Source organism: Myxocyprinus asiaticus, chromosome 11 (assembly GCF_019703515.2).
Source record: "Myxocyprinus asiaticus isolate MX2 ecotype Aquarium Trade chromosome 11, UBuf_Myxa_2, whole genome shotgun sequence".
NCBI classification, from domain to species: domain Eukaryota; kingdom Metazoa; phylum Chordata; class Actinopteri; order Cypriniformes; family Catostomidae; genus Myxocyprinus; species Myxocyprinus asiaticus.
In genome coordinates this window covers 3,858,600-3,882,242 of record NC_059354.1, presented here as the reverse complement: position 1 = coordinate 3,882,242, position 23,643 = coordinate 3,858,600, and the positions used below count along the sequence as shown (strand labels likewise).

Sequence of the window (23,643 nt, the reverse complement as noted above, 5' to 3'; positions counted from 1 at the left end):
TGAATGACAGAAAACAGAGACTGAAAAGTGAAAGAGAGGGAACATTAGGAAGGAAAAATACAGAACAGAGAGCCCAGGACAGATGTGTTTAATGTGAGTGGAGCACCCAGTGAGCGACTCAATGTGACCTGGAGGAGAGAGAGACTGAACAGCATGAGCTGTCTGTATTCCTCTTCAGATCTGTGCTGGCACATAATGGTGTAGTGCGCATTGTTTGTCCGTCCTGCAGGCTACAGCAGACCTCATTTCCTGCAGTAAGTAGAACAGACACTCTACACTCCAGCTGCCTTTAAGATTTCAACCCGTAAGATTAATTCTGAACGCTTTTATCAGCTTCTGATTGTCTATGAAAGGGCCAATGACAAATAAGAATGTACAAGATGATGAAAAGGAAACATCTAGCTTAAAATACATGTGCCAAGTTCTTAAAAATTAAATCTGTGTATTCATGTTGGTTTCATATGTTTTGTTTTTTGGGTCATTCCTACAATTCGGTGACATTATGGCTTTTAACTTTTGAAAAATAAAACATACTTTTTCAAGAATTTTTCTGTTTTATCAATAAAGGGACATGTTCAAGATTTAATGAATCATACTGATCAAGCTAAATGACAAATTCAGATGTCCACCAAGGGCAGGGTCAGGGTGGAAAATAATGGGGTGGACAATTAAGCCCAAAGTATACTTCGATTTTGACGCGAACGCTCAGCATCTGCGTACAGTCTAACGCGCGCCTGTCAAAGTATACTCCATTTGATGGTGCGTGCATACACAGGCGGTTGGCACATGCACGCTATGACTGTTGTTGTTTTTACCTTCATCTTCTGTTATTTACTGGTGATTACATCTTCTTCTAGCGTTTCTTCGTGACAGCAATGACTCAAATGTGAGTGTTGCCACCTTGTGGATTGACTAATTTGCGCAAATAATTCCAGGCGCATGCGCATTCTGTGCGTTCAAAGAGGCGTGGTTAGAAAAATACGGCTGCACACGTTCAGTGCTCGAGCTCTCTGCTGATGACGAGACTTGCGTCACATGTCCTGTACGTGGACGCTCAGCGCTCTCATCTGACCGAAGTATACTTTAGGCTTTACGGGGTGGACATTCTGTTGATAAATTAGCCACTACATGGTCTGTGAATGATCATATTTGTAAACATATATTGATGATTTTACTTCTGTTACCATAATTATGTTGAAATTTTAAAATTAGATTAATTTCCCATAGGGGGTGGACATGTTATGCTTGACCACAAAATAAAGAAAAACATGATGTCATTTCATAACATATATCTTCAATTAAAGGTCATAGTATGACATAACAGGGTGGACAATAAGTTAAGGGACACTCAAAAACCCTCCACTATCAGTGTTAAAATTACACATGTACCACAAATGAATACATGTTAGTGAGAGAATGTCATACTAAAATCTTATTTGTAAGGGGAAAAATGTTTGACGTGCATCTATGGGGAAATGAGGAAATGACAGTGCAATAGCTGAAAATGATTTCAATTATTTAAAATGTTACTTTTAGGCCCACAGCAGTGTAACATGATAAATTGTCTTAATTCTCTTTACCAAGCCTATTAAAATTGTAATCGAGTGAAATTAAAAGAAATACGACAACTTGTACTGGGGACTTAAATGTCAATTGTAGCAATGACCTTTTTAAAAATGTATACCATTTTAAACAAATCATTTTTAGTGGTGCAACCATCAAGAAAAAAGTAATGCTATTTTTCTTATAAATATCTCGTACATTTTCTCATTTAATTCCAAACCCATGAGACTTACTTTCTTATGTGGAACACAAAAAGAGATGGGTTTTCTTTTCTCCCCAATTTGGAATGTCCAGTTCCCAATGCGCTCTAAGTCCTCGTGGTGACATAGTGACTTTCAGTTGCCTCCACGTCTGAGACCGTCAATCCGTGCATCTTATCACATGGCTTGTTGAGCGCGTTACCGCAGAGATCTAGCGTGTGTGGAGGCATCACGCTATTCTCCGTGGCATCCGCGCACAACTCACCATGCGCCTCACCGAGAGCGATTTGGTTGCTTAGGAGACCAGGCTGGAGTCACTCAGCACACCCTGGATTCGAACTCGCGACTCCAGGGGTGGTAGTCAGCGTCAATACTCGCTGAACTACCCAGGCCCCCTAAAAAGAGATGTTTTAATAATTATCGTGGTCAGTCTTTTCAATACAATGGCAGTGCAGATAGTGCCTCATATTAAAGATTAAAAAAAGGATCATAAAATATAATAAAAGTAGTTCACATGACTTATGCATCATATTATAAGTTTTCCTAACCCTAAAAAAACAAATACAAATAATGTAATTTTACAGTGAAAGTCTTGATTCTTCCTCATGAGAACGTGTGTTGCTTTGGTGCCAAATGTTTTTTTGGAGCTATACCGACAACCTGAATTAAACTTGCAATGTCATAAAATTATTCAATTTTTACAAAATATTTTATTAGACTTACTGACCACAGTTCTGGGGGACTAACACTTTTTTTTTTTAATATTAATACTTTAAAACAACACTGCCAATATATATATATATATATATATATATATATATATAATTATGATCATTATGATTTCAGGATGGTTACACCTCATTGACATATTTGACAACAAAAAATATAAAAATTACTTATTTCGAAAATCAAAATATGTTAATTATAGAATAGGTGTTGTTTCAGTGCTTTTGAAAATCATTAATATCATTAAGTTTTTTGGAGATATACCATTTGACAACCTGAACTAACCTTGCATTATCAGGTCAAATTATCTGATATTTTTAAAACAACCTTGGCACACAATCAAGGGGAGATCAGAAACTTTTTTAAAACATAAATATTTTTAAAGCAAAACTGCAAAAAAAAAAAAAATAAAAAAAAAATACTTTTTCCTCATTACGATCTCAGGAGGGTTAAACCACATTGACCATTTTGACAACAACAACTAAAAAAAAAAATATCAAAATGAATTATAATTTAGAAATTGAAAACATGTTCATCAAAGAGGAGGTGACGCCATTGTCAGTATGAATTGCATTTAAAAGTATTTTTGAATAAATTAATAGATCTGGATACAAATATGAGTGCCTAAAAACACAATCGGTAGCAGAATTATTTTCTTTTTTAGTGCAACACAATAAGTGCGGATAATTATTCCCCCCTTTGGCTCCTAAAATTAGAATGAAGTCTATTCTAAATATTTCAGTGCAAATACTGAATTTAGTCTGGTTGACTTATGTGAAGATTCTGCAGTGTGTGATTAAAAAATGGCCCCTTGAGCAGCTCTGTTGTCATGAGACTTCAGCCATGCAGAACTGTAATTATTTTTGAAGAAAAAGAGTGAGGGATCTGATAAGTGGAGGAGACGGACACTAAAAGAGGGCACGTCTCTAATGCATTCTTTCTGTCAGCTGAGGTCTGCTGATCCCTTGTGCAAGTGCTGCGAAGGTGACCCCTGACCCTCAGTTGAAGAGATGACTATCAGGACACACTCGCATCAGTGTAGTCTAAGGTGTAAAGAGCTTGTTAGGAATCCATTGTTTCCGTAAAAAAAATGTAATGGTGGCGAGATATCGCGTCGAAGGTTCGCGTTCGGTGTGAAAAGGCCTCAAGGCTGCAACATAACAAAATGTGAAAAGAATGAAGGGGTTTGAATACTTTCTGAATGCACTGCACACTCTCACACTTATCACATGGCTACCTACCAATAAATAATCAAATGAATAGGAAATATCGATTTGCATTGAATGATATTTTGTGACAAGGAAGAGAATGTGAAGTCTCCAGAAACAGCTGAATTCATCCTCCGAGTTCTGTTAGTGTTTATATTACAAAAATCACAGTCTGACTACTTGCCAAATAAACAAATTGACATAAAAAATTGTATTTGAGTTGAAATTATTTTATTAGCTCACTTATGGAGATCACAGAGTGATAAGAGAAGAACATTCGAGAAGACTCGCAATACCCTAATGACCAGAATTTAGAATATGCAGAATAATTAATAGGCGATTTAGAATAACTAAAACACCTTTATAATGCATTACATGTACAGGCTTTATTTAAAGTGCTACCCAAAACTGTAATGAAGGCAAATATCACAGTCTATTCAGAGTTCTTCTTATTCCATTGTGAGAGTATTTTGATTCAGTGCTGCATCTCTATCTTGAAATTCCCTCTCACACACACTCTGTGACCCAGTGCGCCTATGAGCCCTGAATTTTAATTTGTGTGTGTGTGTGTGTGTGTGTGAAGTGGAGCTGCTTGTGAGCTCTCAGCCCCTCTTCTCATTATAAAGATATGCCAGCTTTGTTTTCAGTCTCTACCATGATGGACTCGGCTGAGGGGGAGGAGGCAGGATTTATCCTCTTATGTGGCAATGTGGCACAACATGCCCGGGCACTGGGGCTGGCACACAGGCAGCCAGCCAAAATAACAGCTCAGTCTCTCTCTCTCTCACACACACAATGTTGAATGCAAATATCTACGTCAAATGAGATTTCACTGCCCTAGTTTCTGGTGGCATCACAGAACGAGAGAGAGATGCAGAGAGAGAGAGAGAGGGAATAATGGGGGAGAGGTGAGAAAATGAGGTGGAAACAAGTAGCGTAAAAGAGGTCTTAGAATAAAGGGTTTTTGAACACAAGCTGCTTTCAGAATAGATTCATCCATTATGCATGAGGCCTGTTCATGAAAACATACGTGTCGCTCACATTATCCAATAAATAAATCATTAAATCACACACAACCAACCATGTTATCATTCCTTGCAGAAGAACGAAGCCAGATTAACCACTAGCCAACTGTTTGTATGCGCTGAAAATGATGGTTATATATATAAAAAAGGGGTGATAAAGAAAACAATTACAGTATGAAAACAATGATTAATTTAAACTAGCAATAAAGTAAAAAATCTTATAATTACGCCATCATTAGTTCAATTTAAATGCTCCAGCAGTGTGAGAAATTAATTTTTGAAAGTACAAATATTCCATGTAGTCTCTCAATTAATATGAGCTCATAAAAGCTGCATGCACACTGTAATAAGTATAAAAGTGATAGCAAAATTAAACTAGTTTTAAATGGACTATAACATGTCACACCACAGGACGTCAACTTCCCAACTGTATTTCATCTCCACTACCAATGTTTCTCTGTACAAGTGATCCAAAGTATATTCGAAATGTCTTTTTCTGTCTGTTATGGTCAGGATGTGTTCTCATTTCACTGCTCAGAACAATCGGTTTCCTCTGGATGTAGGCCAGTCTATGTTCACTCTACAGGCTAATGAGCATTCGCATATACATCAGGCAGAGTGAACACTGTGACCTATATGAGCTCTGAATCTCAAGCACTCCAACACACTCATCGTGTGTGTGAATAAACACAAGTATCACTGCTTAGCATCACAACCTTACTGAGGAATCCTCCCTTCAGTCCCTTATACAAGCCCCAATCTGCCCTTATGCACTCACAAGGAACTATTGAACACTTTAGAGGGTGCTTAGAGAGTGCAGGTTAACACATACATTATATTACAAACACAGGGGCGTAGCAATCATCATAACTGTAGTGGACGCCCACTTCTTGGGAGATCCTGTAATCATTGCTTTTTAAAGACCGTTGTCCTTAATGTGTCCTGACCACTTTTCAAACCATTCCTACATCCCTATAAAATCATATGAATGTATATGTAGCAACTGATGGCTGATAAGCGACATCAAGCACGCACCTTCAGGAGTAGTCCTGGAGGACATACTTGCATAGTTTTGGTTGACAATAGTAAGCATGGTTTAAAATATTAGCATTGTTGTGGAACAGTTGGCTGATTCTGGTACAGTTCTTTTAAACAAGAAACCTTCCTCTTAAATCTGTAAGTTCTGCGCCATTAGTGGACCTGCAAATATAATGACTGTTTTCAAACAGGTTTCTCAAGCACTGCCGTTGATCAGCAAAACAGGTAGCCACGCCCCACTGTCTGGTTTCAGAGGTAAAAATCCCATTCATTTTCCACAAGGGAATTCATTTGTAATTAATACATATACATCTTTAAAGACAGACCTACTGTGAGCTCTGAGGTTGTTAATCGATGGTATATGTATTTGTTGACACCATCAGTCCACATTATTTCAACTTCTTTGAAAAAATAAATTGTTATTAAAAGCATAATTTGTGGTGAAAAATGAAACTACTCATGATCCTGAAGAGAAAGATCCACCAATCAGAGAACTGCGGCTAACAAAGTGCACCAAAAGAGCTCTGCAGTGACCACATAAACTGTAAAACTACTTCTTTATTTATAAATATGTCTGAATATTTAGCAATTATCTTAAAATATATTGTATCTGTACTTACAATAAACAAATTTACATCAATACTTGTATATTTTTCAATCATTATGTCATTCACAATGCTTCATGGGATTGTAGTTCATTCCCTCATGACAGACAGTAAGTGCACACCTTTGTCTTTTTGTCCGATTTTCAAATACTTTTTTTTTTGCTTCAAATCAAAGTTTGTAATGTTGTGATTCACCTCGGAGCTGGTTGGTTTGGTTCATGGTTTAGAACTGTTTTATGAAGGATTTTATGGAGTCTATGAAAACAAAAATTAATGGAAAAAAATACTTCTGGAACCAAGACGGCTGAAAAAGTGGTGGCTAAAGCGTGTTATTGCTTGAGCCAGTGTTGGGCTGTCCAAACAGAGCAATGTTGATAATGCCACAGAGCCATAGTGCTTATATTCTTCTAGTAATATGAAAATGTACATGGTGTTAACCACCACTGAAAATAAATTGAAATGATGCTTCAGAAAGCTACTTGGATTGTATGAGTGATGTGTGACTGTTTGAAGGTGATCCCAGATCAAATATATCATCTCATATCATATCTCATATTATATTACATTACATTATATTATGGTTTTACATAAGTAACAATGCTTGTTGAAACTGTGGAATTATGTTGGAAACTATGATTATCATGGTCAATTATTTGCATTTGGGTTTGTCTGTTCATTTACCTGCACATTTGACTCCTTGAGCGATGAGTCCCCACATGAAGTTGGCACAGTACTCACACCAGTGTGGCCCTCTGAAGGTGTGCACCTGTGATACAACACCCAAACACAATCATATACAACACAATAATAACTTCTGCTCCAATTAGTCTTTTAAACCTGCTAATAAAGATTAATGTGTGATCAGAGACGCAAGAGCCGTGTCAAATCTGACTGCTGTTTAATCCAATCACAATTAATCAGCAGAGAGAGAGAGAGAGAGAGAGAGAGGGCATTAATCAAGCTCTGCTCTCTCCTCTCCACCAGGTAACAGCTCGTCCAATCAGAAATGTGGAAACACCTCCTACGGGTCGGACCGCTGGTGCTCTGAGCTCCTATTGCAGCCCCTCTAGGTCTGGCAGAGGAAACTGGAAGGGTTTGCTGAAATGCCATCTTACTGTAGATGATGAAATCAGTGTACATGAAACTGACACCGGCAGACTATACTGAGAAGTGCCCTATTTACATATCAAAAGAACCGAGGAATGGAAACGATTAAACATTTACACATTTTAGCTGTTAATGAAACAGAAGACTTTGCAAAATTGAAGACTTTGAAATTGCACTGATAGAGGTCTTTTTTCTAGGGCTGTTAATCAATTAAAAGTTTTAATCAAATTAATTACTTGATGTGCCAACTAATTAATTGAATGAATCGCAATATACTGCATTATTTGCATATATAAATGTAATATAATGAAAAAAATAAGTTTTCTAATGTAATTGAATGAAATTGAAAGTCTAATATCAGATAATTAAAATACATTGCATTATTGTGGTAAATGAGTAAAGCATTGATTCGACAATACAAAAAGTGGCTTTAAATGTCACTATACTGTATTATATGTTTAATCTCCATATCATTAAACAGAAACCTGTCACTGGCCTACAGTCTACAGCAATCCATTTTGCATTTTGCAATCTATAATGAGCCTAATTTACATCGAAAGGAGGCGCGTTTGCGTGGAAAGGAATGACACTGGATTCATTTAAATACTCAAGACGCAGCGCAACTTCAGCGATGATTACTGCGCATGCTCAGATTTCATGTGGGTTGATAGTGAATAATTGGCAGGTTTTTGTACTGAAATACCACAAACAGAAGTGCCACCACTGTTTAGTGAATTCACCCCGAAGTTGGTACTTCAAGCTAGAATTGCTTCGATGGTAAAAAAAAAAAAAAAAAAGATTAAAGAGCAACAATTTTATTTAATTAAATGTACTAAATGTTAATTTGACAGCCCTTCTTTTTCTGATATTTTTTTAAATGTTAAATCCTATTTTTGCACGGCTTTTTAGGAGGATTGATTCTGATTGGTCAATCGCTGAATTCTGCGGCCACATATTTCAGTATAATGATCACTAAACGTTCTTATTGGCCGTTGTTCCAGGCATGATTTCATGTCCCTTGAATCACTATGGGATGCCTTTCGTCTCACATAATCAAATAATTTCAACTCAAATCAATATTTCAGTTCCACTTATTTAAGTAGCCATGTGATAAGCAGGACAATATACAGACAGCCCATCATTATTACAAAATAAACCCCTTCAAGGTGATAAAAGCCCCCTCTGCTTCACGTTGGAGGTTTATGTTTTGATAATAACTGGCTGACTGTAAATGACCCCTAACTTATAGGGTTTTATTGGGTAAAAAGACTAATGGTACTTTGATCTAAATTTCTATCAATAATAACTTAAGATCTTTCACTAAATGTCCGTATGAGACGAGTCAAAGCAGACATTAAAGTATCTGAGCATTGGGAAAGCTTCTGCTAAATGACTAATAACCACGAGATGCAGAGAAAAAGAAAGCATGAGAGAAAGAAAGGAGTAGAAAGAGCTCTTTGTGGAGTCAGCAGTCTGTGAGGTTGTGTGGTACCTCAGACTCAGTCAGGACTCTCCAGACCAACTGAAAATAAAGGAGGGGGGGAGTGAGGGAGCAGCAGTACCTGCTGATGATAGAAACCAAAGGAGGAATCACTGCCATGTTTACCAATCTTCTATCAGTTTCTAATCTCTCCATCTGTCACCCCAAACAACCTCTCTCTCTCTCTCTCTCTCTCTCTCTCTCTCTCTCTCTCTCTCTCTCTGTCTTTATTGGCATGACTGCATACAATGTTGCCAAAGAATTCTATAATAATAAGAAGAATAATAAGCATACATACAGGTAAGTGTACAAAGTGTAAAGAGAAGTAACTACAGAGAACAATGACTAACAGTAAATTAAACTGACACTTTCAGTATTTAGTGAGGGGTCACCCTCTCTCCCTCAGATCATGACGAGAAGACATATACTCTGCTGCTAAATCTACGTATACATTCAGTCTTCTCTCCAAGAACATGAGAGTTTCTCTATATTACTCATTCTGCTGAATTCAGGCAGTGTCTGTTCTATGAGTGTAAAGTGTGTTTCTAATGTTCTCATATTAACTGCACTCAGTGTAGTTCATCTATGACTCCTTGAGTGCAGTGTGAACACAGTCTGTTCTCTCTGGGTCTCCAGCTCTGTCGACCCGTCTCTACAGCCAGACTGAATTGAATTGATGAATTTAGCTGGTGTTTGTTCACTAAATACTTTAAAGGGTCACTCTCTGGGTGTGCTGCTCTGTGTATAAACAGAGTTCTCTCTCTCTCTCTCTCTTTCTTTCTCTCTATGCCTGTTTCTATCTCTTTATCTCTATTTATCCTGGGTCTGATACAAACCCAGAAAAACCTACACTTTTCTAAACATCTGGCTAAACTGGCTGTAAATAACCCACCTAAAACCGATTCAAAACTCATACTATGGTAACTTTAACAAACCGTCTCCAGAGCCTGCACCCGCTACCACGGCAACAACACATCCCTGGGGACGTATTTAAATCACATTTGGGTACAATTTGCATAACATCCTCATATGTGCCAGAAGTGAGTCATAACAAGCAAATATTTACTTAAAATTGTTATGAATCACGGTAAAATTACATTTTCTGTAAAAATGCAATACAATTCTGATACACCCCAAACAGTAAGTGGGATTATTCTCATGAAATGTGTCATAAAAATGTCCTAGTTTACTCTAAAATCAAAAGAAAAAAATACGAATATATTGAAAATAAAGCATATTTTTCGGACCATTAAGATTTTTTACGCAATTTTCATGCAGTAACACATTTTACCCCCCGACTGTCATTACCACTATGTGAAAAAAGATGGTCATTATGATACTCTCATTACTGCAGTGCAGAGAAAAAAAAAAAAAAAAAAAAAAATATATATATATATATATATATATATATATAAATGTATGCTTCAGTAATGAGAATCATCATGGAAAACAATGGGGATAGTAAAAGAAAAATGTCTGGGTGTGTTACGGTAATGAAAAATGTTTTTTTTTTTTTTTTTTTGTATTGATTTGGGGTTAAATATGGACATTTTCTTGATGGGTTTCAAGAAAAGCTCTCAAGTGAACAATAAGATAGAGACCATAAACAATATTAGTTGCTATATTTGAACCATATTAAGATGAATTGTTAATGAATGCAAGTATGAGTACTTTTTACATCAAATTATGTATTTTCATACATCAAATGGGTATTTTTGTCTCATTTGCCAGTAAAAATATCAAAACATCTGTAAAACAATACACATTACAAAACTGTGAGACTTTTTAGAGACTTGTCTTGAATTTAGTTTATTTCTCTTAACCCTTTTGTAAATAGATGCTTCTTATTTGAACCAAAATCTAGCAAAATTCTTTAACTTAATTTTGGGGTAAAGAAAAATAAACTTGATTCAAGATATATTCTCTGAAAACAAGTCAGAATTATCTTACAGAGTTATGTACAGTGTATACTTTAATAAATGTCTTGATGTAAACATAATAAGTTTCAGTCACATAACCAACAGCTTTTGAGGACTCTTACCTTGAAGTTGTGGACTTTCTCATACTTGGGTGCGCGTTCACTCTCCTTCAGCGTGGCTCGGCGGACCAGCGACGTGAGCTGTGAATAAGCAAACAGTTTGAGAGGCTGCCAGAGTGCGGCAGGAGGTTTCTGAGGACTCATTTTCATCCCTAGAGCCGCGGCCACCATCCCCTGCTCCCTGCCCTCTGCCTTGGCCTTGTGCACCAGGGACTTCTCCTCCTCATGGAGCACGTAGGACTCACGGGACGGCATCTCGCACGCTTAAAGACCGATTCCACGGCAAAGAGACCGACTATGACACAGACTCCAAGATAAACTTCCTGCCAATGCCTTAACAGACCATTCTACATTGTTTAACGGAAATCGGCGAATAAGGATGCCAAACCAACATGAACGTCTCCAAATAGACCAAAAAAAGTCCAGATAGCCCAAACAGAGTTTCCTCCACAAACGTATGTGTATGGGTGTGAAAGCGTCCTCTGATGTGAGTCAGAGACAGTCTGTGCATGTGTATGAAGCCCCTGTGTCGTACTCCCTAAGCCTCTATATGCAGATGAGGTGAGTTGTTGAGTTAATCCCGTCCTGCCTGTGAGCAGCAGATATCCTCTCTGGAACGCTGCTTCAAAGAGAGAGAGAGAGAGAGAGAGAGAGAGAGAGAGAGAGAGATGGGCGGGGGAGGACCCAGTGACAGTCACACTGAATTACACATCTCAAACCAGCCAATCCCAGCAGAGCTGGCTGGGGTTTATCAGAGAACTCACCCCGCCTCTACAGCGGACATCCCCCTCCCCAATCCACTGCATGAGTGGGCAGAGAGAGAGAGAGAGAGAGAGAGAGAGAGAGAGAGAGAGAGAGAGAGAGAGAGAGACAGGCGTAGGGGTAGATGATAAGGAGTGGGACGGTGATGAGAGGTGAATGAGCTCATACTCACTAATAAAAGCACAAAGCCACAATCTTATCAATGTACTAAAACCACAATCCAATATCTATACTTCTTATTCTCTATGGAACACTTCATTCTGATTGGTCCATCGCAGCATCAAATATATATATCATATAAATATAATATCAAATATTTAAGTATAATTACCATTAAACCGTAGAAATTCATATCACAATATTCTATTTTATGGAAAGTGATTCAAAAGTACTCAAAAATAACAAAAGGTGTTTATAAGTAAATGAAAGTATAATGAAAGCGCTCTCATCCAAGACTGTGAGAAAAAGTTTCCGCAAAAGAAACTAATGATGGATTAAAAAAATAATCATAATTACAAAATAATCATGATTATTAGAGCTGGATATTGATACAGATTTCCCAATTCAATTCTGATTCACAAGCTCTTAATTCGATTCGTTATCAATTCATATGTGGTATATTTCAGTTAAAATGTCCATTTTGCTTACATATGAAAGAAATTCCCTGTTAATTATAACAGGGGACCTTTTAACTTGGTACATAATGAAAATATTCAGTCATGCTTCTCGTGCATGTTTCTTTTTTTTTTTTTTTTTTAAATTATCAGTGTCCATAAATATGACAAAATATTTAAAATTATATTAAAGGGGACCTATTATGCAAAATTCACTTTTACATAGTGTTTGAACATAAATGTGAGTCGACAGTGTGTGTACAGAACCACCCTACAATGTTAAAAGTCCACCCACTCCTCTTTCTTATATTTCTATTAATCAAAAACAGTGTTTCCAAATGACTGGTTTTCGTATCCGCTCTAAAGTGACGTCACTTTAGAGCAGGCCACGCCCACGACTGGTGACGGACTCCACCCTATTATCATAGATCTTCCCCCGAGTGTTCTACACACAGTCCGCCATTTTTTTCCGTACTGGAGCAGCTACAGTGAGAAGAATAATGTCTCAACTTCGTAAGCGTCATAGTGTTCTGTTGTTGGCTGTAAAAGTGAACATAAGAGTCTTCATGTACTCCCAGCAGAGACACTGAAGATGACAAGTTTTGACAAGTTTTGTTTTTGAAGAAAATGTGCCCCAAAACATCCCAAAATTCGTGTATGTTTGTGCAAATCATTTTACACCGGACTGATTTGTGAATGAGGGTCAATATAAAGCATTTCCAAAAATTTGATTCTCAAGCATAGATCAGTACCAACTGTTCGTGTTCCAGTTTTAGTATCGCACTTTATATTTTGTTAATGTTTGCAAATCGCCTTTCCGAATGTGCTTGTTAGCTGATTCCACGGCTAATGCAGCTAAAGTTACCATTGTCTCGGACTGTATTCACGGAGAACAGAGCTATGTCGTTATTTTTACGCTTACTGTCTGTATAATTCATAACTGCACATTTATTATGCACAATACAATAAGGTGATTGTCTTTTTGAAAACTATGTACATTTTCTATGAACATAAGAGAGTTTTCGATTTGTTGTTGCTGTAGTATCCGAAGCATGAGCTGTAAAGGCACAGCCCTCTTCCAGAAAGGGGGTGGGGAGCAGCAGCTCATTTGCATTTAAAGAGACACACATGAAAACAGCGTGTTTTTGATTCCACCCAAAAAGAGGTATTTACAACATGGTATAATAAATGATCCGTGGGGTATTTTGAGCTGAAACTTCACACACACATTCTGGGGACAACTGAGACTTATATTACATCTTGTAAAAAAGGGCATAATAGGTCTCCTTTAAAATTTACCATGCATAAATAATTATTACCGGTAATTAAAATAGTATTTAGCATTATATTTTTTTAAAAATTTGCAAATAGCTTTTTTTCACAGTATTTTGAAGTGTCCACGATCACATAACCATGCATTTTAATTATCGCGGTATACCATATTACAGAATATCGGCACGTCTATCTAACATGCAGCAGCATTTTACATAAACGTTAGGGTGCACGATGAAAAAAATCCAACTGAACTATTATTGCCCTTGATATTGTAATTGCGATTAATTTCGATTAATAGAATTTACATTAAAATACTTATTTTAGGTGGATCTACATCATGCTGTATTCTTCATGATGGCTTTCCTGAATTACTTGCTGTTTTAAACATCAGAAGGCCTCAGAAGTGCCAAAACGATCAACTTCACACTGGCCCTCTTAGATGAATAACCAAAACAAAAAACCTCTCCTTTGAACTTTGAATTTATTAACCAGAGAAAGCAAGTAACAGACTTGTCTGTGATTGGCTACAATGCCCAACCGCAGCAAAAACACACGTTAAATAGAACATTTTTTAAATATGTGAAGACCTACATGGATTGCTATAATTGACACTTTTCACCCTTAGTTAATTGTAGCAGCAGTAATTCTAATCTTGACTGTTTAATCGATGAATAAAAAATTTAAAAAAACGATACGGTTGTCACATATTGACTGGTCTAATGATTTAACCGTTATATCGGCCATCCCTATCTAACGTATCACTCTGAGCTCTCTTTTCACATAAAAAAATTATTTGAACTCAAAGCAGTATTTCATTTTATGTATTTATTTAGTAAGCCGCCGTGTAATAAATGCGATACTGTACTGTCAGCCGGTCGTTCAGGGTCAAACAAGAGTCCTCCGCTTCTGGATTTATTTTGCGTTAATGACCGGCTGCCTCTACATTACTGTATCCTTTAACCAAAAAAAGAATTGAATTTCTTTACTGGACACTAAGCATTGCCAGGCCTTCCCTGTCCTGCTCACTGTGTGCAATTAAGTCAACTTCCTGCTTCATACACAAGCACATCACAGTCCTTCCCCTCTCTCACCCCTCTGATCCTCCAGATCTGCCTTCATAAATCACAATGACAGCACCAGCCAAAAGGTTGTGGTTCATTCCCAAAAAGATCAGATAGAGATGACTTGTAATCAGTGTCTCTGTTTCAGTGTTTTGTACCCTATACTATATATGATCTGATTTATTAATCTCAGATTTAAGACACCTCTAGATCCAGGTGTGATGCTTCATTCAGCATCTATAACACCATGCCGCAGCGTTATTGTGCTGTTCTTTTATTTCAGATACTCCCTGAGAAAACTGAATTTCCCCATTGATTGCACAAAATCCCAATATGTCACTGGTGATGGGAAAGTCCATTATCGCAATTGAAACGGCAGCAAAAGAGTGAATTTGCAGGATCAGTTTCAATTCAATTTTTCAATGATATGAATACATAAATAGATTACAGGGATCTAAAGTATCGATACAATGTTGTAAGAGACAGTATTGTGATATACTGATATATGACTGTATCGATGCAGCCTTACTGTTGTGTGTGTGGTAAGACCCCAGTATTGGGATGAACTAACACGAGGTTACAGTGAGGCACTTACAATAGAGTGTAAGGGTTTAAAGACTGTAATATGAAGCTTTGATTTTATAAAAGCACTTACATTAATTCTTCTGGTAAAACGTGTGTATTATTTGAGCTGTACAGTTGTTTGAATCAATATTTTTATGGTCATTTTAAGGTTTTAGGGTTTACAGCATTACGTCATAATGGCACCAAAGTTGTAAATTGGCTATAACTTTACACAGAAAAGGTTAGTAAATGATTTTATCACACTAAAATCATGTTAACACACATACTGTTTATGTCTTGTGGCTATACTTTTGAAATAGTGAGTATTTTAGCATTTACTGATTGACCCCATTCAATTCCATTGTAAGTGCCTCACTGGAACCCAGATTTTGGCCTTTTTTTTTTTTTTTTTTCAAGAAAAAGAGTGACGAGTCGACATACATTTTTGTGGCAATCAACATCATGCCACAAATGCTGTTGATTGAGTTTAACTTGTCTTGAACCCGGAACATTCCTTAAACATTATGCTTCAATAACACTTCAAATCATCTATAAAACCTGACAACAATTGTAGCATAAATGTTGCTTGAATCAAGCAAAAAAAAAAAAAAAAAAAAAAAAAATTTGTTTTTTTTTTCCCCAAGCTGGCCAAGCCAATGTATCTGCACATTCATGAGTAAATAAATAAATAAACAGACAATATCTATATCAACTGAAAGGCTAGACTTTCATTCCTACAACTGCCATATTTAGCATTGCTATTTCTCTCATTCGTTTTTGTTACAAGTGGTCCATTGCCTCCTCTATATACTGTCTCTGAATTAATTAAAATCAAATACACTCAATCTTTCTCTCGTCTCAGTCTGATTACTCATCCTCTTCCTCCTCTGAAAGCAGTATGCTGGATCCAGACATGCCAACACAGTATGCGTTTTCCTTTGATCAATACCAGAGGACTGGATTCTCTGCAACCCCAGAGAGTGAAAAGCAGAAATGGAGAGATGGTTAAGAGACCTCACGCCCATTGGCTTTCAGATCAATAAGCCAAACCAAGGCAGAGAAGATGAAACCGCTCAAGCAAAGATGAAACACTCAGCGTTGAAACCTCCAATGGTGCCGATCCCGCAGGACACCTGACGGAGCCCTCACACCCTGATGGATACCTGCGCCAGGTGGGTTCACACAGCAACCCAGATCCTTTCATATGGACACGGCTCCCCTGCATGGCAGCAGGGAGTTTGAATACTGCTGTGTCTGGCCATCTGTCTGGCAGGAAGTGGGCTGTTTGACCGATCTCTAATTGACAAGATTGATCTTCTGGTTCCTCAAATGTGTCTGGCGCAAAACGCTAGTCATAAAACAGGCAGAGGCAAAGAATGGCTAAATGTAGCCCATTTCCTTTCTTCTCCCAAAACGAGACCAGTGAAAGTCCATCTGCGCGATCACTTATTCACCTCGACACCAAACACCTGATGGGTTTAGATGAGTTTGATGTTCTCTGAGGAAGTTTATTTCAGAGAGGGGGTGAAAAAACTCATGCACAGACACAAAAACGAACACAATTTGGCCATATCTTTGTTCATCTGCTGACTTGTGATGTGGCAGTCTTCCTAATATTGAAATACTTTCAGCTATCTCAGCTAAATATGTAGAGCCAACTAAAGTAAGCCATTCAAAGGTCGATTCTTGGGTTAACTGGCTCTTGGGCAGTTTCAAAAATGTTGGTCAGTTGGTCACATTATTCTCATGTTGAAGTGTTATGGTTATACTTTTGAAAAGTAAAAAAAAAAAAAAAAAAAAAAGAGATATTCATATTTTAAACATTTAGTCACAGTGCTGTACATTTGACCAAGATAAATCCATTACAAGTGCATTACTGTTCACATTATTCCATTATTTTGGAAGAGTCCCATTTATTTTCTCTTTGATGATAGATACGTGACAGATGCTGCCCATAAAGCTTAACTTGTACTGAACCTGGAATATTCCAACAAAAGGGTCAAATCAAACTGTTAAAGTGTTATAGTGGAAAAGGAGTTTCTCACCCAAAACTGATTGTATCGCTTAGGGTTGGGCGATATGACGATATATATCGTGGCAACGATATAAAGTGTCAATCGATAGAGATTTTGTTGTATCGTGTACATCGTGATATGTAAATATTAATGTGGGCAGCATGGGTTTATCTATCAGTGAGGAGGGCTTCACGTGAGACTAAGAGAATTTAAGAAACATGAGCCCTATTTGGACGGCAATTGTTTCTCAGGGTGGCGTCTGTAAAAATACATTTTCATGGCTCCTCTGTGATAAAACTCATGTGTTCAGATGACAATTAAATCACGGGGGATGAGCGAGACGTTTTATCGATCACATGATTGCAGTTGCGCTTGTTATATGGAAAATTCATCTATCCACAAACTGTGTCCACTGTATTTGCGTTTAAATATGTTTGGAATTACGCTAACGTGAAAATAAAAATTTTAAAGCATGAGGGACAGCACTGTGGACATTTACAGTGTACATTTTCACATACGGAGCAAGCCAAAGTTCTTGCAAAGAGCAATTAAACCAATCAAGAAACTGTAGGGACAAGACTGTTTATCAACGTAGCCAAATAAATCTGTCAATGGGGGTACGGATGTTTCGTCACCTGCATCACCTCCTAAGCACACGCAAGGAGGTATAGAAGGCCACATATCATGGACAGTAAAGATAGTTCAAATGAAATTTGAGGAGCTATGGTAAAAATGGTTTTCTTATGTTTTATCTATCAAAATGACATCATTTGGAATGATCTGTCAGTGTTTAAAAAGTGGAGGTGGAAATGAAACCTTTTAAATAAGACAGACATTAACCCAGCAACCTTTCTACGACTACTCGGCCCGTATAAATGAGTAGTCGTGCAAGCCCTGTGTATAAATGTATTTAGTAAATGTTTCTACATTAAAATGTGATATATTACAATTTTATTACATTTCTGCTGTAACGGGAGCCAGCTGGTTGGTAGCTGTGCAGTGTGTAAACCTCATTCCCCTGGCCTCAAGAGGTGCACTAGCGACTGACGCTAGAGGCTGTAGCCTTTAGCCTCCTTGTTAGTGTGCCCGCCCCCCACACCGGAGACACCGGTTCAAATCCCATTCAGAGCGGGTCGAGTAGGACCGGTTGCACTGCCATAATAATGGACCATTTCAAAAGTTTATGTGATCTGGCTCTCGTTTTTCTTTCCCGTCTATTTAAGAGTTCCCACTCACTGTGGTGGAGCAGCGATGTCATTTTATTATTGTGAATTATTTCAAAAAGTTCTGTTGCACAATCCTGCAACTTTCACAGCTGTTCATTACCGCCAGAGGTGTTACCACACATAGCGCAAACGTACGGCACTTAGCAGTGGTCAAAAAGGATTTCCAAAATAGCTTTTGGATTATAAACTCAGAGATGTGGATTCGGACGGTAATTAAATTACCACACGACCTTGGTGTTTGTCAAACTCGCAGGAGGTAGGAGAAAAACAGACGTTTTGGATTCGGACGACAATAAAATCACTGACTACCCCCTGTAAATGCTGGAAATACCTCACGTCCCCATGTAAAATAACCGTCGTCCAAATAGGGCTATGGACTTAAGGTTTAAAAAAAAATTTGCCGGCCGCCCAAACAAATTCAATGACATTCATCTAGTGTTCTGCGTTTCATAAGTGTTTAAAATGCTTCTCATCTGACATGCGCATCTGTTTCTCATGTGAGCATTGCGTGCGCTATGTCTGGAGCAGGAATAACACTGAAGAAACATCTCCACAGAACGGGAGGACTCCTAAACAAGTCAAGGAAATGAAGAGGAGCTTGTTATTAAAACAGGTGTGACATATGTGGTGAAGGACGGTTCGCAAAACCAAACACGGAGCAGAAAAATATAATATGCAAACTGTGTCGCACGACGATAATCACTCGCAATAATAGCAGTTTGTTTTACCTCAAAATGAAGCTTGCAAAAGAATATTATGAAAGCCAAAAGATACTCTCTACATTAATTCGGCTACATTTTTTTGGGTAAGAAGTGTTTATATTTATTTGATATTTCTTTTCTGCAAGAAGTGTTTATTTTCATTGCATTATTAATATAATTTTTTATTTATGTATTATTCTCTAGAACATCTCGAGTCTCTTAAGGAATGTTTATAATAATATTGGTCAGCAACATATCAGACTGAAATGTGGCATCATGTGAAATTAGCATTGTAATAAGAATTATTAATAAATTGTAATTTATATATGTAATAAACTATCGATATGTAATAGACTATCGTCAAGGTCCAAATAAAGAGAAAATTATATAAGATATAAACACATGCTGTTGATTGAGCTTAACTTGTATTGAACCCGGAATATTCCTTTAAGTCACATTAAACATTGTAAACATAACCATTTAACTAAACCTGAACTGTACTTTTGTATTACAAGTGCCACAGTTTTTCCTCACCATCGTTTGGCTGAGTGTCATTTCCAGAACAAGTCCTGACATTTGCAATGCAACAACATTTTAAAAAGACCAATTACTGTTTTAGACTGAAATCAAACTTTTATTGTGCATGTGAACGTACTGTGTGACTGAGTGGGCCAAGTTGCTGAACAGTGAATAGGCATTGTTGACATGTAAATATGGACAGTCGTGTGCTAATGTTTCGGGTTTCTGACACCAGAAACTGGGGATTTCAGACAAGACATTAAATGGTCTTTTTCCACTGTTGAAGTAGTTTTGACATGTTGCAGTGTGTTGTCATAGTACATCAAGCTCTTTTATCTCAAAATATCACAGCTTAATTTGACTACTTAAAATTTGACCCATTTACCATCACCCACCCCTCGTAAACAAACTTAAATCACGCAGAAACATGATTCAGAGCTGTGCTGATGTGGGTGTTATGTTATATAACGTTACATAAGGACTGAGTGATGCATAATCTCAGCACAGGCGATCAAACGATGCAGCAAACACTCTGAACACCATATATGATTAATGAATACATAAAGCAGAACTGATGAGGCAGGTTACACTTGGAATGTTTAACTGATTTCTTACCATCACCACCGGCAGCATCATCATCATCCTCAATGTTCTCACACACACATAAGGAACTTAATAAGTGACTGAATTGTAACGCTCTATGCAGACAGCAACTCACAATTACCACTCCTAACTCGAAGAGCACAGGAGACTCAACTAACAATTTAATCAAATTTGATGTTAGCATGTTGCTAAGCTAATGACGGAGCACTGTAATAAGCACACGCAAACATTGGGTAAAATAGTTCATTATTTCTTAGATTGAAATTTTTTACTATACTATTATAATTTTCATGATGAACTTTGTGTTGGAAGCGCACCCATTATACCTTAACTCTATATAGGGAGGCAGCTCACTAGCTTTGGTTTTTAAGAATGAAGTAAGCCTTGCTGACAGAATGAATTATCCAGTTCAATAAATTTATCATATCATACAAAGATAGATTATGAGTATCAAATTAAGTGCTTTCATAAGGAAAAGCTTTTAGACACTCATCAAGGGCACAAAAAGTCTGGCATAAAGTCTAGGGTTAGGAACCGAGAACCGGTTCTTATTCAGAACTGGTTTTGTAAAAAACAAATAGAACCTTTTTTTTTTTTTTTTTGCTTAAGTGGATTGAACACCATACTAAAATACTGTCAGTTTTTCATGCTGCACAATTCAGTGACAGCGTTGCCCTGCTACTGAATCGAAACACAATAAAAGTGCAATCCGTTTCCTGAATGAGTGACTCTTATGAACCGGTTCTTTTCCATCTGAAGCACAAAACATACAGCACAACCAGTGTAGTCCGGCTGATGAACGAACGACTCTTACGAGCCGGTTCTTTTGTAACTACAGCGCAAAACATACAGCAAGATCAGTGCAGTCCGAATCCCGAACGAATAACTCCAATGAGTCAGTTCTTTTGAATCTACAGTGTGAAACATGCAACGCGACTAGTGTAGTCTGATTACTGAATGAATGACTCTTATGAGCCGGTTCTTTTGAATCTTCAGTGTGAAACATACAACGCGATGAGTGTAGACTGATTCTTGAACAAATTACTTTTATGAGCCGGTTCCTTTGAATCTTCAGCGTGAAACATACAACGCAACGTGTAGTCTGATTCCCGACCATATGACTCTCACGAGCCAGTTCCTTAGAATCTTCAGTGCGAAACATATAACGCAATGAGTGTAGTCTAATTCTCTAACGAATGACTTTTATGAGCTGGTTCTTTTTAATCTGCAGTGTGAAACACAGTGCAACCAGTATAATGAGGTTCACCATAGAAAGAATCATGAGCCATTTCTTTTAACAAATCTGACTACTGACATGTACAGTTCGAAATGAACCAAGTACTGTTACTGTGTTATGTCGTGACACTTGAAACAAGCAGAACAGTTACTGACAGGTTATTCATATGACAATGTGTACTGAAACATTTTATGTATGTTAAAAATTTTATTTTATAGTTACAGTAAAACCAACTACTGGATTGCATTTATGCACTTAAAAAGTCTGTGTAAACATGCCTTTTGCAAGAATTGTATTAAATTTATTTCTGATTTGTTCTATCTGTTCTGTCAGAAATCTAAAATGATCTCATCCCTTTCAAACAGACTACTGAGGGCAAAATTATGAGTCATGAAAAGAGTTATGAGTCCTGCTCCTGTATCTCTGTCTCTCTCTCTCTACTAACTTTCTTCTCTTCCTCCGGCTGTAACACACTGTACCGCCAATTGATTGTGTTACGCAACTCAGCTACATTCCTGTCTCCCCCACGTGACAGGAGAGAAAGGACAGAAACACACACATATACACTTGGAGACAGTGCTAAAAGGGCTGGTAAAGTGTTTGAACCCATACAGCTTAAGAATGCTTGCTTCCCATATCTAAGTAAAGAAAATGTACAGTCATTAGCAGGGTAAGCTGAAGAAGAGGGGTCTTGTATGGCCCTGAAGGGGTTCATTTTGTGATTAATGACCAGTGAACTGCATTTTATCAAATACATAAATAAATTTACATCAAGAATTGATTTGCCTTGAAATATTTTTTCTTTTGTGAGAAAAACAAAAGTGTGCAGAGGGGTGATTCTCACAAAACATATCAAGAAAATGTCCTGGTTATATTTAATTCCAAAAGAAAGAGATATATTTTGCATTAAAAAAAATTAAGCCTGCATTTAGGAAGGTTTTTTTTGGATTGTGGCATTATTTTCAGGACACTTCACCATATTTTAGTAAATTCTCATTGCCGCAACACACCCGGACATTGCACTTTTACTATTTCTATGGTTTGCAATGATGATTCTCATTATCGTAACAGTCATTTTTACTGGATTACTGCGGTGGTACAAATAATTTTTTTTATTATTATTATTAAAATCAACGAAAATGAAAGGCTGTATCAAGGGAGTGCTCCTATGATATATAAATATAAATAATACATCATTATTTCACATTCCGGTAATGAGAGCATCAAAGTGCTCACCCTTCCAAAGAAAACAAATACTAGAGACCTCAATATTCTCATGAAAACTTCTAAAATGTCTTATGTTGGACAATAAAAACTAGCTTCATACCATGTGACCTACATTTGGTTTTAGACCATTTAACAATTTTTGAACAGAGCCACATTGAGAGCTCGATATCTTTGAGATTTAACCATATAGGGCCTTAAAAGAAAATTTTGTCCTGAACATGAATATAAAAGGATAAGACACCTTTAATAGCTCTGGAGTTATAAGCACTTTGACTATGGAATAACAACACAAAATTGTGTTTTTTCCACTTTTTGGACTCACATCATTGGCATGTAACGCAACAAGGGGTGCTGAAGTCAACTGATTTTAGTAATAGACCTCCTTATCTTGAAATATAAAATCAAATAGTGATGCTGCCAGAAGGTGGAAATTGTCAGCAAAAAAAAATAAAAATAAAAAAAATATATATATACACTATATTGCCAAACGTATTCGCTCACCCATCCAAATAATTGAATTCAGGTGTTCCAATCACTTCCATGGCCACAGGTGTATAAAATGAAGCACATAGGCATGCAGACTGCTTCTACAAACATTTGTGAAAGAATGGGCCGCTCTCAGGAGCTCACTGAATTCCAGCGTGGTACTGTGATAGGATGCCACCTGTGCAACAAGTCCAGTCGTGAAATTTTCTCGCTACTAAATATTCCACAGTCAACTGTCAGTGGTATTATAACAAAGTGGAAGCGATTGGGAATGACAGCAACTCAGCCACGAAGTGGTAGGCCACGTAAAATGACAGAGCGGGGTCAGCGGATGCTGAGGCGCATAGTGCGCAGAGGTCGCCA

At 37.4% G+C, this 23,643-nt stretch overlaps 1 protein-coding gene across 4 annotated transcripts in view; it reads right to left on the bottom strand.

The window, feature by feature from the left end:
* Positions 1-23,643, bottom strand: part of LOC127448350 (N-chimaerin) — a 106,308-nt gene that overhangs the window by 17,025 nt on the left and 65,640 nt on the right. For all 4 annotated transcript variants that reach the window (XM_051710809.1, XM_051710806.1, XM_051710808.1 and 1 more), the window contains exons 7-8: positions 10,994-11,071; positions 7,047-7,131 (exon numbers count right to left, since the gene is read on the bottom strand). In XM_051710809.1, coding sequence (XP_051566769.1) covers positions 7,047-7,131; positions 10,994-11,071 — 163 coding nt within the window. The remainder of the gene's footprint in view (positions 1-7,046; positions 7,132-10,993; positions 11,072-23,643) is intronic.